Raw genomic sequence first — 17,682 nt, 5'->3', positions numbered from 1 at the left:
TTTTAAAAATTATATCTGTCTAGTATTCTTGAAAAAAAAAATCTTCCAAATCTAGCACAGGTCATTTATATGAGCAATTTTGTAAATGGTTCTGGGAAAATAAGAAGGTGAAATATAGAAAATTCTAATTCTCCTTAGCTGGGAAAACCATTCAATTAAGTGACCAGAAGTAACTCTGAGTCTGCAGAGATGGTAACATCCAGGCACAAGCTGTCATGCACCTAGGAGGTTGCAAGCAAGTATTTCTTAATGAAGACACTTCAATTTTTAAAAAACTTTTTACGTTAAAATTTTCAAACATATATAAATGTTTAACAAATCTCTGTATATCCATGACCTAGTTTCAATGATTATCAACGATCCCATTTTAAAGCTGAAACTTGGGAGACACTATCTAACCTATTTATCTCAGTATGTTTTTAGTGACACCTATCTTCAGAATGGTATTCCCCTTGCGGGGAACAGAATTCCTTACAATTAAAACCTCAAAGTCACAGTGGAAATTACCTAAATTCTGATATTATTAAAAAAAAATAAAATAAAATAACATAAAACTATTGATTTTTCTTTTCCTAAGTAAAGAGAAAGGCAGATCTTCTAAATGTGGAGTTTTTACTTCATAGAATTTTTTGTCAAGTCACTATGAGTGACAACGACAGAAATCCTTAAGGTTGCATCGTATTTAATAAGTCTTTCCAAAGACCTTGGGAGGACAATGAGCTCAAGAAAAAAAGTCAGGGAAGGCCAAAAATGAAAGGAAGGCACACAGGGTACATTCACAGAGGCATAGATATACTCCTGATCCCAAATCTTTAGGTCTCTATTCTTGTAACTTCTCTTTTTTTAATTTTATTTTATTTTTACTTTTGAGATGGAGTTTCACTCCTGTTGCCCAGGCTGGAGTGCAGTGGTGTGATCTCAGCTCACTTCAGCCTCGACCTCCTGGGTTCGAGCAACTCTCCTGCCTCAGCCTCCCGAGTAGCTGGGATTACAGGCACACGCCACCATGTCCAGCTAATTTTTTTGTATTTTTAGTAGAGACGGGTTTTCACCATTTCCAGGCTGGTCTCGAACTCCTGACCACAAGTGATCCACCCGCCTTGGCCTCCCAAAGTGCTGGGATTACATGCATGAGCCACCACACCCGGCCTATTCTTGTAACTTCTACACAGCATCATTCACCATCTTGGACAACCTAATCACCCACTAACACAACTGCTCTCACCACTACTCCGAGCTCATTATAAAACTAGAAGGAACCGTCTTGGTAGATTCAACAGTGTTTCTGCCTCTTCACCTCCTTACCATTAAGAAAACCACTTGTGGCATATAATTGAGTAGCATTTGCCATCTCTGCTGTGGGAAAGCCCTCTATTCTTCTCAAGGGAACAAAACAGAACTTGCTGCAACTAGAAACAAACATAAGCAAAAGAAAGCAAACTGCCCCCATTCCCCACCTCCCTTAGACAGCCTCCAATTATATGCAAACATGAGCTGATTCATGTGGAAGGGCTCCGTCAAAGAGATCTACAAAGTTCCAATTAAGCAGGCTAGATGAGGATGAGTGATATGACCACACTCAGCAGGAAGCTTCAGGCCTAAACACATTAACCAGAAATGACTCTACAGCTGGTTTATAAATATGACATCATATAGTCTGAGCTGTGGTCCTTGCTGCCCACTGAGAAGTGTTCACTGTCATCTGACTTAATTAATTCTAAAGGAACTTCCATTTCTTTTGACTCCCAAGTGAGCTTCAAAATCTGCATTTAACTAGCCACAATTTCACATTAAACAACTTTGGCCAGTGCTTTTTCCTTTCCCTTTTTTTTTTTTTTTTTTTTTTTTTGGAGACAGAGTCTTGCTCTGCTGCCCAGGCTGGAGTTCAGTGGCGTGAACTTGACTCACTGCAACCTCCGCCTCTTGGGTTCAAGTGAGCACGTCCAGCTAATTTTTATATTTTTAGTAGAGACAGGGTTTCACCATGTTGGCCAGGCTGGTCTCGAACTCCTGACCTCAAGGGGTCCACCCACCTCAGCCTCCCAAAGTGTTGGGATTACAGGTGTGAGCCACCACGCCCAGCCCAGTGCCTTTTTCTAAACCCTGGTAATCTGGCACTTCCTTCTCCAAGAGAACATTTACATGCCTCTCAGAGTGAGTGAGGCCCTACAGGGCTAGCTGGATCACAACTTACTAGCAGGAGTTACATATTTAGGGAAACGGGAGAGCACAAGACGGGAAAAAAGTTGGAAAAGAGTTTGGGAAGCCCAAGTAGGAACAGGAAAGCCGTGGGACAAAAATGAAAGGAAGGTCCACACAGTACCTTTGGGAAGATGATGCTGTCCATGTCATCACTGGGTGAGTGAAAGAGGTCAGAATCACTTCCAGATTCTCTTTTAAGTACACCTTGTTTTGAGGTACACTCTCTGCCCAGTCCAACATCCAGGAAGTTCTCACATTCTGAAAAAGAGAATTTATTCACCAATATTGAAAAAAAAAACCAAAAAACAAAAAACAAAAAGAACCACTTCCTTTTCACCCCAGCAACCAGTCTTTTAAATCTCCCTCTCACTCTTTTCTCTTCCTTCCCTCCTTGTTTATTTCTTTTTTTCAATATTAAGGAGCTATAAAAGGACACAGTCAAATTAATAGCTCTGCTACTCCAATTCCAGGTTGAAATAGCTCCTACAGGACAATCATGCGTCTGCCACGTTTATATTAGGTACAGAAAGATAAAAAGATGATTTAGAAGCATATTCTACTTCTATTTAGATACCTGAATGGTAATGCTTTCCTCGTGGTAGTGAGGGAATTTTTTTTCTTTTGTCTTCAAAATCCAAAGTCTTTTACTAGCAACTATGTGATGGGGTTTGTTTTAAACTTATAGGTTCTACTGAGTAATAACAGAAATATAATTTAACTTTTCTTACCATAAACAGCTCTTAAATTAGGGGCATAATATGCCAAAGTGGAAAAATTTATCATTTAGAATGTTTTCAGTTCAATACCTAGAACAGGGACCCTGGCAAGCCAGAGGGAGGGGTCTGTGACAGAAATACTACCTTTGTACAACGAGGAAGCCTAAAAACTTAGCAGCTTGAAATAAGCTAGGTATTCTCTCTTATTAACTTTGCTTTTCTGTTTTGTGTTGTTTATTTTGAGACAAGTTCTCGTTCTGTTGCTCAGGCTGTACTACAGTGGCATGATCTCAGCTCACTTCAACCTCCGCCTCCTGGGCTCAAGCAATCCTCACACCTTAGCCTCCCAAGTAGCTGAGACTGCAGGCACATGCCACCAAGTCCAGTTTATTTTTTGTAAAGATGGGGTTTTGGCATGTTGCCCAGGCTATTAACTTTGTAAACAAAAGTGACATGTGACTGGGTACCAATACAGTTAAAGAGATTTGTGGATGGTGAAACCAAGAACCCAAGTCCATTACTGAGTGGATATGAGCTTCCTTCAAGAAGTTTTTGCAACTTCCGCCTCCTGGGTTCAAGCGATTCTCCTGCTTCAGCCCCTTGAGTGGCTGGGACTAGAGGCACGTGCCACCATGCCTGGCCAAATTTTTTTTTTTTTTTTTTTTTTGTATTTTTAGTAGAGATGAGGTTTCACCGTGTTAGCCAGGATGGTCTCCATCTCCTGACTGTGTGATCCGCCTGCCTCAGCCTCCCAAAGTGCTGGGATTACAGGTGTGAGCCACTGGGCCTGGCCCTAAGAAGTTTTAAGGATAAAAGTCATGGCCGGGCATGGTGGGTCAAGCCTGTAATCCCAGCGCTTTGGGAGGCTGAGGCAGGCGGAGCACCTGAGGCCAGAGTTTGAGAACAGCCTGGCCAACATGGTGAAACCCCGTCTCTACCAAAAATACAAAAAATTAGCCAGGCATGGTGGCAGGTGCCTGTAATCCCAGCTACTTGGGAGGCTGAGGCAGAAGAATCACTTGAACCCGGGAGGCAGAGACTGCAGTGAGCCAAGATCACGCCATTGCACTCCAGCCTAGGTGACAGAGAGCGACTTCATTTCCAAAAAAAAAAAAAAAGATAAAAGTCATGCATCTCTGTTTTTGTAAGCAAGTTAATGTGTCATGTGGACAACCAGGTAGGCATGCTTTATCAAATTTGTAGGTGACAACACTAAATGATGAGGGACAGGGCAGGAAACCTGGCTATCTAGGAGTTAAAGAGAACTCTACTTGGAGGTTTTGGGGGAAGCAAATTCAAGAAGAACTGACAGTACAAGGTGATGACAAAACCAAAGAAACACTAATAGTTTTAGTCTCTATTAGTAAATAGTACACTGGCATCCAAAACGGGGACAGTCCTGTCACTATGTGCCCCCATGTGCCATCCAGACCACACCCTCGGGATTGTACTTGTTCCTAAATAACATCTAAAGTAGAACACTGATAAACAAAAATGTGTACATAGTAATGGGGTCACGACAGTCAAACCATATGAGATACACACAGCTTGCCGAGGATCTTGAAGAAAATGTGCCTAAAGACTGTCACAGATTCCCTCTGTACTGTTCCAGGGGCAGAACAAAGACCAGTGAGTGTGAGCTACAGAGCTTCACTAAAACGGGGCTTCTTAGCAATAGGTTGGGTGGCCTATAAAGTAATGACTATCACTTTACCAGAAGGGTTTTGGAACAGAGAATGACTATGTCAAGATACTACAGAAAAGGTATCTGCACAGAGAGGGAAGTGAGGGTTGGACTACATAACTTCCAATGTCTCCTTTGATTATTAGATTCTATACTTGGATGGTAATTATGTTGTCTCTCTGTGTGTTGAAAGTGGGAAGAAAGAGTTCTTCTAATTAACAGTTAACTAATTAGTGATAATCACTAAATTATTTGCCCTGGTAGCTTAGAGCAAGGGTCAAGGATGCATTACATTGGTATAGGTCATAAATCACTTGTCAATAAAATTACTTTTTCTACTAGTTAAGCATCTGGCTAAATACTGGGGAGTATCCAAATAAAAAGAAATGTTTAGTATTGGGGGAAGCAGTTTACTGTCTTGTGGCAGAAATGAACATATTAGAAGACAATTTCAACAAAGAATTAAAAAAAAAATGCCACAGGAAGTGAGACAGGGCTCATGGATGAATCTGAAAATCTTTCAGTTAAAGAAAAAATCACCTTAGTCTGTTTCAGTCTTGGTTCAAACTATTTCGGAGTGTGTTAGTTCAATGGGAACAGCCCTGCCTTTAACAGACTGGAAACTATGGGTATTCTGGAGGTTTTTTTTTCACGTTTCCTAGAGTATGTAGTAACCTAGGAGGAGTTGGTGGGTGTGATCTATTCCTTCTTCTTTCCCCACTTGAAAAAATAAAAAAATGCCTTTCCGTGGTTGAGGGAAAAATAGAGGGGCTGGCCAAGAAAAGAAAGGGCTGTCACAGCAACTACACTGAGCTGCTCGCTGTCCAGCTGGCCCTCTAACAGACCACGTCCAAATTCCAGACTGGAAAACAAACTAGCTCACGATATTCAAATGGAAAATTCATGGGGAAGATCCAGATTCAGCCCTGGTAGGAATACCTCACTCAGAAAATAAATTCAAGCCAGCACCACAAGGGATAACAAACCAAGTTTGGGATAAGAGTCTGCTCTGTGAGATAAAGCTGACTGTTGAGGAGGGAAAGAGGGAAAAGTACATACAGAAAGAAGGGCTAAGATGGAGAGAGAGGGACCGTAAACCATTATAACCCCCTAACGCCATGGGGCGGGGGGGAGGTGGGGGGAATCCCTAAAGGCAGCGCTAATCCACACCCTGTGTCACATGAATTGGTAAGTTTTCAAAATTAATAAAATCCTTTCTTTCTTCCTACATGTCCCCTTCCTACTGAATAAAGGGGAGCGGCATATCTAAGTGTAGACAAGAGTAAAGAGCTCTGGTTTTCGAGTTAGACTGATCAGGCTTAAATCTAGGTCTGACTACTTAATAGAAGAAAAATTCCAGGCAAGAAGTAATTTCACCCCTCTCAGTTGCCATTTCCATAACAGTGACAAGAGATGATTAGTACTTCCTACATATAGTAACCAGAACTCTGGTTTCCAGCACATAGCAGGTGTGTGATATATGTGTCTAATGAAGTTAACCTTCAATATATGATTCAGTAAGTATCCAGATGACAGTACCTTAAAGGTGGACATAGGTAGGGCCAGTCCCATTTTATGACCCATATGTAAATCTGTCTATAATTTTTGTGTACTGAGCTATTAGCTTTTCAGAAGCTAACAGAATACCAACTTTTTAAAAGGTGTTATCTAGTCATTTAGGTTTAAAACGACATATATGCCAACAAACTGTTGTTGGGGAAGGGCAGGAAAACACACTGCTGACATCCAGTGGGCTCTGTATGTCACACTAATCATAATTCTATCTTGTAATTTATCCATTATTGAAGAGTATACAAAGTAATTTTAAAAGACAGTATCTTGGCCAGGCATGGTGGCTCATGCCTGTAATCCCAGCACTTTGGGAGGACAAGGCAGATGGATCACGAGGTGAGGAGATTGAGACCATCCTGGCTAATACGGTGAAACCCCGTCTCTACTAAAAATACAAAAAAAATTAGCCAGGTGTGGTGGTGGGCACCTGTAGTCCCAGCTACTCAAGAGGCTGAGGCAGGAGAATGGCGTGAACCTGGGAGGCGGAGCTTACAGTGAGCCGAGATTGTGCCACTGCATTCCAGCCTGGGCAACAGAGCGAGACTGACTTGACTTGACTTTTTACTTTACTTTACTTTTTACTTTACTTATTTATTTATTTATTTAATTTATTTGAGATGGAGTCTTGCTCTGTCGCCCAGGCTGGAGTGAACTGGCATGATCTTGGCTCACTGCAACCTCCGCCTCCTGGGTTCAAGTGATTCTTCTGCCTCAGCCTCCCGAGTAGCTAGGACTACAGAGGCGTGCCACCACACCTGGCTAATTTTTGTATTTTTAGTAGAGATGGGGGTTTCACCATATTGGCCAGGCTGGTCTCGAACTCCTAATCTCATGATCTGCCCGCCTCGGCCTCCCCAAGTGTTAGGATTACAGGCTTGAGCCACCTCGCCCGGCCAAAAGATAATATCTTATTTGGTCTAATGCTATTGCTCCCTTGAGGAAGTGTTTATAAAGTAAAACACAGAAACCTGCAAAACAAAGTACCTGGGATTCACAAGAATACTATGCCTAAAATCAAAATCTCAGGTCTGAAGCTCAGTAGCATAATTCTGATCTGCAATTCTGTTAAATCGAGATTTTAAAATAATTACTCTAAAAAGACTAAATTGCTTATGCTTGGGGTTAGGGTGTACAGTAGGTCTACAGAATTCAAAATTGTGTCCTGGGGAAAATGTCCAGGGGTTCAAAAATTATTTCTCTAAATACAGAAATTAAACTATGATGTGTGGAGATCTTTCCTTCCTATAAATATTCAAACTGTGAGCAACCTCATTTAACCTTTACTTGGCAGGAAGTTTCACTCTTGGGTGGTTTTAATTACACTTTTAGAAAAAGCCCCAAACAGTTTAAGGAACCAAAACACAGTAGTAAGTGGTACACATTTAAGCAGAAGGTTCTAGGAGGCTACACGGGGGAAGTGTCAGCTAAATCTGTGAACAGGGCCAATCTTGTAAAACTTGGACCCTGAACACAACTATAGCATAATATCCTTAAGTAGTCTCAAAAAATGAGACAAAAATAGAGAAAAACACTTTTCGTATTTGTTTTCAATATTTCCTTTGTAGTAAAGTCAGAGAGTTGAGAATCAGTAGGAAACTTGCTCTGGAGTTAGAGGATTCAAAATCATTTGTTTTTAAATTTAATACTACTGGAGGGTATCTACATGTAAACTATTTCTAAAAAGACCTGCAAATGAAGACTAGGTAATTTTTAAAGCTGGGCAGTAAAAACTGGGAAGGCAAACAGAGGCTTGTTGGGTAAAACAGACTAAAAAAACTCAGAATGCAAATTACTAGTATTCACTTAGCAGTCGTAGGAACAGGCACAGGGATTACTCATCATGTCATCTGCACTACACCCTCAAAATGAGACAGGCTACTAACACTTTACAGATGGGAGGGAGACAATGGAGCACACAGACATTAGGGAACATACTTTACATCACACAGAGTTAGAGGCTGGACCTGGTTTAAAAGCTGGGAATCCTAACTAATCACAAGCTATGTGCTGTGTCATTAACAAGCAAGGTCTTAAGAGCATCGTACCCTCAAGTGTTGTTAGGAATAACTCAAAGGTACTTAAGGAAAGACTTAATTCCTGACCATGCGTCCAAAGTGTAATGGTTCTCAACCTTGGGTACACAGTAGGGTACTCAAAGGAGCTTATAAAGATTTTGATATCTAGGCCACACCCCACCCAATTAAATCAGAATATCTGGAGGTAGGACCCAGGCATCAGTATATTTTTAAAGCTTGTTCAGCCAGATAATTCCAATGTGCATTCAAAACTGAGAACCTCAGGTTTGGTTAACAGTATATTTATACTTTTACCAGATTAAAAATCCTGTGTCATAGTATATGCACAGCACAGATGCCTTCACAAACGAATGAATCATAAAGTCACCTATGATGTCTGCTGCTACCAAAATAAAATTCAGGTAATGACATGTGTTCATCTTCAACTGTAAGACAAAATGCCTACAAACCCAGATCACCTATATCCCTTCCTCTGATTTATTGTATAACATGCTAAGGAAGGGCAGATCTCCAAATAAAACAATCTGCCAGAGTGGGGCTGCAGCTCCAGAAAATGAATGGATAATCTCAGCTTACCTGGGCTCTGCTTGGAAGCCAGAAGAGAGGTTGCATCAGGGCATGGCTCTATTGTACACCAGTTTTCTCGGTTTATCTGAAAGAAAAGGAAAACACTGAGTTTCAGACACTGAAGTAATGTGAGATAATTTTACAGGTGCCAAAATTATGTCAACTGACCAACATTCCTATCTTTTTCTTTAATACAGGGTGAGCAAACTTATGTCAAGGGAAAAAAATTTTTTTTCACAATATAACCACCGCAATCTATACTCAAGGACCTTAAGAGGCTGTCAATAAAAATTAGGCATACAAAAGCAATAGGAGATGAAGGCCATAGTGCAGGCCAAGGGTAAAATTTAAAAAGTCAACAAATGAAACCGACTAAATATTAAAATACATATTTGGTGTGGCTCATGCCAGTAATCCCAACACTGGGAGGCTGAGGTGGGAGGACTGCTTGAGGCCAGGAGTTCAAGACAAGTCTGGCCAACGTGGCGAAACCCCATCTCTACTAAAATACAAAATTTACCCAGGCATGGTCATGGTGCACGCCTGTAATCCCAGCTACTCAGGAGGCTGAGGCACAAGAATTGCTGAAACCCGGGAGGCAGATGTTGCAGTGAGCCAAGATCACGCCACTGCACTCCAGCCTGGGAGACAGAGCAAGACGTAATCTCAAAAAAAAACAGGCTCAGAGGGGTTCCTGAAGTAATAAAGAGCAGGACTGGTGCTGGAATGCCAAGTCTGTGTTATTCTAAAAAGCAAATACCTCCCCCCTCCCCACAAATTAAAAAAAATTTAAATACCGCCTTTACACCTCCCAACCCTCTTAATATTATAATTCTCTTTGATTAAATTTTAAATTTTCAAAATTACCATTGAAGATTTCAATGCTCCTCTCTTAGTTAATTGATAAATACAAACAAAATCAGCAAGATAGAGCTATCAGCAAGATCGCTCAACCAATTTGAGCTAACACAATATAGAACACTCCACCCAATAATAGCATAAGAAACATTCTTCTCAAGTGCACTTGGAATGTTCATATTCTATCACATAAAACAAACCTCAAATAAAACAAATGTTCATATTCTATCACATAAAACAAACCTCAAATAAAACAAACATACACTATAGCACAAAACAAGTCTTAAATGTAAGAGAATTAAAATAATAAAAAGTATGCTCCATGATCACAACAGTATTAAATCAGAAATCCAAAACAAAAGATACTTGGGAAAAACTCAAATATTTGAAAAAATTTTTAAAAACTTCTAAATATGCTGGGCGTGGCAGCTCACGCCTGTAATCCCAGCACTTTGGGAGGCTGAGGCGGGCGGATCACAAGGTCAGGAGATGAAGACCATCCTGGCTAACATGGTGAAATCCCGTCTCTACTAAAAAAAAAAAAATACAAAAAAATTAGCCAGGCATGGTGGCAGGCGCCTGCAGTTGCAGCTACTCAGGAGGCTGAGGCAGGAGAATGGCATGAACCCAGGAGGCACAGCTTGCAGTGAGTGAAGATCGCGCCACTGCACTCCAGCCTGGGTGACAGAGATTTAAAAAAACAAAAAAAACTTCTAAATAACCCAGTGAAAGTAGAAATATTAAGAAAAAGAAGAAAATATTCTGAATTGAATAAAAATTAAAACACCACATATAAAAATTTGTGGATATAACTAAAGCAGTGCTAACAGAAGTATTTATAACATTACATGCCTATATTAGAACATAAGGTTTCAAATCAGTGATCTAAACTTCCACCTTATGAAACTAGAAAAAGAGGAGGAAATTAACCCAAAGCAAGCAGGATAAAGAAAATAAACAACAGAAATCAATAAAACAGAAAACAGAAGAACAATAAAATCAATGAAATCAAAAGCTGGTTCCTTAAAAGAGTCAATAATATCAATACAACTCTGGCGAGGCTAATCAAAAAAGAAAAGCTACAAATGACAGGAATCAGGAATTACAGAGCGACACCATTACCGATCCTATAGATATTGAAAAAATAAAGAAATATTATGAACATTACTGCAATAAATTCATCAAGTTGGATGAAATAGTAGCATTCCATGACACTATACAAACTACCAAAATTCACTCAAGAAAACATAGATAATCTAAATAGCCTTATTCTATTAAAGCAATTGAGTCCATAGTTTAAAACTTTATTACAAGGAAAACTTCAGGCCTAGATGACTTCAGTGGTGAATGCTATCAAACATTTAAGAAAGAAATGTCAACTCTACACAAGCTCTTACAGAAAACAGAAGAAAAGTATTTATAATGCAGCTCATTTTATGAGCCTAGCATTACTCTGAAATCAAAACCAGACAGATATAAGAAAACTATAGATCAATATTCCTCAGGAATATAGATGCAAAAAACCTTAACAAAATTTTAGGTTAATGGAATCCAGCAATATATATCATGAGCAAATGAGTTCATCCCAGGAATTTAAGGTTGGTTTAGCACTTGAAAAACCAGTTTATTAACAGACCAAAAAACTCACGAACTAATGATCATCATTAGATGAAAAGAATTTGGGGCCGGGAGTGGCGGCTCATGCCTGTAACCCCAGCACTTTGGGAAGCCAAGGCAGGCAGATCACTTCAGGTCAGGAGTTCAAGATCAGCCTGGCCAACATGGTGAAACCACATCTCTACTAAAAATACAAAAATTAGCCGGGTGTGGTGGTGGGTCTCTGCAATCCCAGCTACTAGGGAGCCTGAGGCATGAGAATCACTTGAACCCGGGAGGCAGAGGTTGCAGTGAGCTGTGATTGTGCCACTGAACACCAGCCTGGGCAACAAAGCAAGAATCTGTCTCAAAGGAAAAAAAAATCAGCAAAATTAAACATCTACTCATGATAAAAACTCTCAGAACACTAGGAACAGAAAGGAAATTACTCAACCTGACAAAGGCATCTATAAAAAACCTACGGTTAACATTATATTTACTGGTGAAAGACTAAATGCTTTCATTCTGAGATCAGTAACCAAAGATGTCCATTCTCATCACTTTTATTCAACAATATTCTGGAGGTCCTAGCCAGTGCAGTAAAGCAGAAAAAGAAAGAAAACGCATACCATTGGAAAGGAAGAAGTAAAACTTGGTTTATTCACAAATGGCATGACTGCCTATGTAGAAAATCCTAAGGAATCTATAAAAATACTGGAATAAATAATGTATTAATAAAAGCAAGGTTGCCAGACACAAAGTCAACATACTAGCAATGAGCAATTAGAAACTGAAATTAAAAGTAAAAGCAATACCATTTACAAAAGCCTCAATAAATATAAAATAATTAGGGATAATTTTAAGAAAATATGAGTAAGACTCGTACTCTGAAACCTTTATAAAGCACTGTTGAGAAAAATTAATGCAGACTTAAATAAATACAGAGATACCATGAGATCAGAAGACTCAATACAGTTGTAAATTGTCCTCAAATTGATCACTACATGATTTCAAGGCTTACTATAAAAGCTGCACTAACCAAACCAGGGTGATATTAAACGGCAGACATATAGATCAATGGCAGAGAAGAGAGAATCCACAAACAGACCTTCACAGATATGGCCCACTGATTTTTGACAAAGATGCCAAAATATTTTAATGAGGAACAAATAGTCTTATGAACAAATCATGCTATAATGACTAGATACTAATATGTAAACAAATAAAACTCCCCAAGATCTAAAATCTTACCCCAAACCTTACCACCTATAAAAATGAACTCAGAATACATTATATATCTAAATGTTCAACCTAAAACTATCAAACTCCTAAAGAAGACAGAGGGAAACACTTTTATGGGAACTTCGGTTACACAAAGATTTCCTAAATAGTACATTTTTTAAAACATGAAAAAAAAGATAAATCTATGTCAACCTTAAAAACTTTTACTCCTCAAAAGCCATTGTTAGGAAAACAAAAAGGCAAACTAAAAACTGAAGCAAAATATTTATAAAACAATTATCTGCTAAAAACTCCTACCCAGAATATTTAAAAATAAACTCTTACAATGCAGTAACAAAGCAACATGATTTTTTAAATGGGTAAAAGATTTGAATAAACATTTTATTTAAAAAGATATACGAAAGGCAGATAAGCAAAAAAAAGATACCCAGCATCATTAATCCACAGGAAAATGTAAATTAAAATCACAAGGACATACCAACAGACTTCCATTACAACAGTCAAAATTTGAGACTGATAATACCAAATGTTGGCAAAGACGTGGAACAACTAGAACACAGAACTGTTGCTAAAAGAATGCAAAACAGTACAGCCATTTTAGGAAAGCAGTTTAGCAGTTTTTCATAATGTCAAACATATACTTACATACAACATAGCATCCCATTCATTTACCGAAGAAGAAACAAAACCTACTGTCACACAAAGACTTGCACTGGAGTTTTTAAAGTGCTTTAATTCATGAGAGCTCCAAACTAGAAACAGCCCAGATTGCTATCAAATGGTAAATGGATAAGCAAATTATAATATATCCATAGAATGTTATAGATTCACAGTAAGAAGAAATGAACTGCTGATACAAACAACATGGATGAATCTCAAGAGTATTATGGTAAGTTTAAAAAAAAAAAAAAAAGCCAGACTCAAAAGACCATGTATACTGTATGGTTCTATCTATGCAATATCTAGAAAAGGCAAACCTACAGTAGCAAGAAAACATGAGTGATCAGCAGAGACTGGAGAAGACTGACTACAGGGAGACAGAACGGAACTTCTGAGCTGACAGAAGTGTTCCTATTATGATGCGGGAGTGATTACACAACTTAAATATTTGTCAAAGCTCACCCAACTATAAACTTATATTGGTTAATTTTGTTGTATGGAAATTTATACCAGAATAAAGCTGAAAACAAATACATTCTCAAAAACAGAAGTATAAAATATAAAATAAATTTTAGTCTTCACAATTCCCACACACCTTAACATTATAACCCTTTAATCATTAAAACTGACATACTCAGATGTAATTCTAAATAATATGAGCGGAAATATCTAAACTACTAAGTAGTTGTGAATATTTGTATGCTCAAAGACAGAAGCCTTGATTTTATTCAATAACCTCTAAAATATATTTCTGATCACTTTAGTGAGAAGATTAAACTCTTCTGCTGATAAGGATCAACAGTTTTACTGTATATGCTAAGTGTCATAAGGCAGAAAGCTAGAGGACATTTTGTCAAATTATAACTGTTGGACAATAAAATGAATGAAAGGAATTAAACTGCTTGCAAATAACCAGGCAAACTAGAACCACATGAAACAAAACACTTTATCATTTGCTCTGTTCAGCTATTTTACTATTACAGAGAGCAAAAACAGCAGGAATCAGGGGCCATCAAGGTTTCAGTTCCTGGTGTGTTACAAAATAATGCCAAAAATTTAAAAGTAATCCTGAATAGAAGTGAATCTTCAGCAGGTGCCCTGGGATTACACATATTAAAAAATATCCTTTCTGAAAGGTACTTTAAGGTATACACAATAAGGAAGTAACCACAAATTTTGTAACTTTACCAACGCCCTATCCACACCTTTCAAATAATTGAAACAACACATTTTCTTTAAAAAAAAAAAAAAAAAAAAAAAAAAGGCCAGGTGCAGTGGCTCATGCCTGTAATCCCAGCACTCTGGGAGGCCGAGGTGGGCAGATCACGAAGTCAGGAGATCAAGACCATCCTGGCTAACACAGTGAAACCCCGTCTCTACTAAAAATACAAAAAAAATTAGCCAGGCGTGGCGGCAGGCCCCTGTAGCTACTCGGGAGGCTGAGGCAGGAGAATGGCGTGAACCAGGGAGGTGCAGCTTGCAGTAAGCCGAGATTGCGCCACTGCACTCCAGCCTGGGTGACAAAGCAAGACTCCGTCTCAAAAAAAAAAAGAAAAAAGAAAAAAAAAGTCATTCAGAGAATTTTCTCTTAATTTCAAACAGCATTTCATTTGAAATGAGCCAAATTTCACTTATTGTGAAATAAGATTCTCTGCTAATAGAACCACTGTACTGCAATACAAAACTACACTTTTAAGCTGGAAGGAAAAAAATTAGTCCCCCCTCCCCCAGCCCCTATTATTCCTGTAATAAGAACAGGCTGCATGAATACAGCAACAAGTTTAGAGAGTTTACAGAAATAAAAGAGCTCAGATGATTCTTTAGTGATAAGTAAAGAATCTGGAAATGAACTACTACGAATTACCATATTACTGTCTCCTACCTTGACCTTCAACAAGTTTTTTGGCCAAGTTTAGAAAACCCTATTAAAATTCTATTTCTGCCGGGCGCGGTGGCACACGCCTGTAATCCCAGCACTTTGGGAGGCCGAGGCAGGCGGATCACAAGGTCAGGAGTTCGAGATCATCCTGGCCAACATAGTGAAACCCTGTCTCTACTAAAAAAATACAAAAATTATCTGGGCGTGGTGGCACATGCCTGTAGTCCCAGCTACTTGGGAGGCTGAGACAGGAGAATCGCTTGAACCATGGAGTCAGAGGTTGCAGTGAGCCAAGATCACGCCACAGCACTCCAGCCTGGTGACAGAGCAAGATTCCGCCTCAAAAAAAAAAAAAAATTCTATTTCTTAGAATACTTTTCATTACCTTCTCAATACCACATGTCATTCCACAGCCAACGAGTAAAGTGAACATTATTTGCCTTGAATATGCAAGCGACTAAGACTCTCTATACTTTTCCTGTCATTTTAGGTACATGTGTTACATAAAGTGAGTTCACATTTTACAAAATTATATACAATAAACACATACTACTAGAACAAAATTAAAGTTAAATATCTTTAAGTAAATATGCTAATTTCTGAGTAACAGTGATGAGAACATAATCATGTTAGAAAACAATTCTCCATGTCCCTCCTGCATTTCTGCAGGTTTTATCAGCAAAAGCCCTGATGGCCCTTTTATTCTAGACTATCTTTTCAAGACTGTTTGTATACCAAACATCCTTAGAAGATAAAAATATTGTTTCCTTGCGAAGCAAACGGCAGGTTTGTTTCTGTCCAGTATAATAAAGATAACGTCTCAGTCAAGGGCAAAGGTCACACAGGCTTACTGTCCATTGTATAAAAATTCAGATTTCTTCAGGTTTAGATTTCTCAGCTGTGACACAGCATCAACCTGGACCCCTTTGTGTTGCCTGCATAGGGCTTAGGAAGCAAGGAGAACCAACAAGAAGGTGATGCTGATGCTGCTGGCTATGCAATGAGTAATACATTTACCTGTCTCTGACCCTAGAATCCCATGACTTCAGCCAGCACCCATGAAACTGTGTCAGGATGTAAGTTAACTTGCCAGCTTGCAAGTACGGTACAATTTCAGATCCACCATCCACCATATTAACAATTAGTATATATTATATAGTATTAAAAATTTTACACACAGTGGCAGCCAGAAATCTCTTGACATGTTACACTTCTGTGGTGCAATCTCCTAATCTATTTTCAATTGGGTGGATATGTCTGAACGACCACAAAGAGACAACTTACATTCCTTTTAACTTTCCTGCAGTTTCCCAAATTTTCTTCAATGGTTACATATTTCTTTTAAAAAAATTTATCTTGATAAACTTATTTTGTAACAACTTCAGGCTAATACAAAAAATAGTATACATAAAAAGTAGAAATAACTTTAGTTTGCAAAGACAGCACATAAAGTTCCCGTTTATCCTCACTCCCTTCCTCACCGGTTTCTCCAACATTAACATCTTACATAACCATAACACAGTTGTCAATACTAAAAAACCAACACTGGTACATTACTATTAAGTAAACTCCAGACTTTATTTGGATTTCACTTGTTTTCCCACCAGTGTTCTCTTTCTGTTCCAGGATCCCATCCAAATTACCACATTGCATTTAGTGTGTGTGTGTGTGTGTGTGTGTGTGTGTGTGTGTGTGTGTGTGTGTGAGAGAGAGAGAGAGAGAGAGTGAGAAAAAGTGTGTGTGTGTATTATTTTGCATTTTAACATCCTTATTGAGATGTAATTCACATACTAGAAAACTGGTCCATTTAACATATATAATTCAATAGTACTAGTATGTTCATAGAGTTGTGTAACTGTCACCACTACGTCATTTTAAACATTTTTATCTTGACAAAAAGAAACCCTATATCCATTAGTAGTCATGCCTCACCCCCATCCCGTCCCCTAGTGCCTAGAGAGCCATGAATGTATTTCTATCTCTACAGATTTGCTTACTCAGGACACTTCATACAAATAGAGTCATACATCATTTAGTCTTTCATGCTGGGTTCCTTCACTTAGCAAAACGTTTTCGAGGTTCACCCACGTTGAAGCATGTAACAGTACTTTACTTCTTTTATTTCCAAATAACATTCTACTGTATGGATATATCCACATTTTACTTATCTATATGCATCAGTTGATGGAAATCTGGGTGCTTGTTTTTTTTTTTTTTTTTTCACTTTCTGTGACGAATGATGCTGCTATGAACATTCAGAGTTTTTGTGTGGACATGTTTTCAATTCTCCTGGGCATATACCTAGGACTGGAACTGCTGGGTTACATACATGATAACTTTATGTTTAATACTTTAAGGAGATGTCAGACTGTTTTCCAAAGTGGCTGTACCATTTGACAATTTTTCTACATTCTTGTCAACACCTATTTTTGTTATCTTTTTTATTGTAGCTACCACAGTAGGTGTGACATGGGTGCTCATCCTGAGTTTGTTTTTTTTAATGAAAATATTTTAAAATCTATTGTTACTTTCTAGAAAAGGAAGATTGTGTGAAGATGTAATGCTCACCATGCTGGGATGTTTCTATCCTTCTTCTATTTTTTAAAAACTGTGTTAAGTATCTTCTGTATAATAAACACTGTACCAAGCCTTAAAAGCAGAAGTAGTAAA

The 17,682-nt window shown here is 38.5% G+C and overlaps 1 protein-coding gene across 33 annotated transcripts in view; it reads right to left on the bottom strand.

Annotated features, from left to right (window-relative positions):
* The window catches only part of AKAP13 (A-kinase anchoring protein 13), a 355,124-nt gene that overhangs the window by 96,876 nt on the left and 240,566 nt on the right, over window positions 1-17,682 (bottom strand). For all 33 annotated transcript variants that reach the window (XM_063652839.1, XM_063652864.1, XM_063652866.1 and 30 more), the window contains 2 exons: window positions 8,787-8,862; window positions 2,324-2,460 (listed from right to left, as the gene is read on the bottom strand). In XM_063652839.1, coding sequence (XP_063508909.1) covers window positions 2,324-2,460; window positions 8,787-8,862 — 213 coding nt within the window. The remainder of the gene's footprint in view (window positions 1-2,323; window positions 2,461-8,786; window positions 8,863-17,682) is intronic.

The sequence above is a fragment of the Pongo pygmaeus genome, chromosome 16 (assembly GCF_028885625.2).
Source record: "Pongo pygmaeus isolate AG05252 chromosome 16, NHGRI_mPonPyg2-v2.0_pri, whole genome shotgun sequence".
In the NCBI taxonomy this organism is placed as follows: Eukaryota; Metazoa; Chordata; class Mammalia; order Primates; family Hominidae; genus Pongo; species Pongo pygmaeus.
This window is presented reverse-complemented; position numbering and strand designations above follow the sequence as displayed.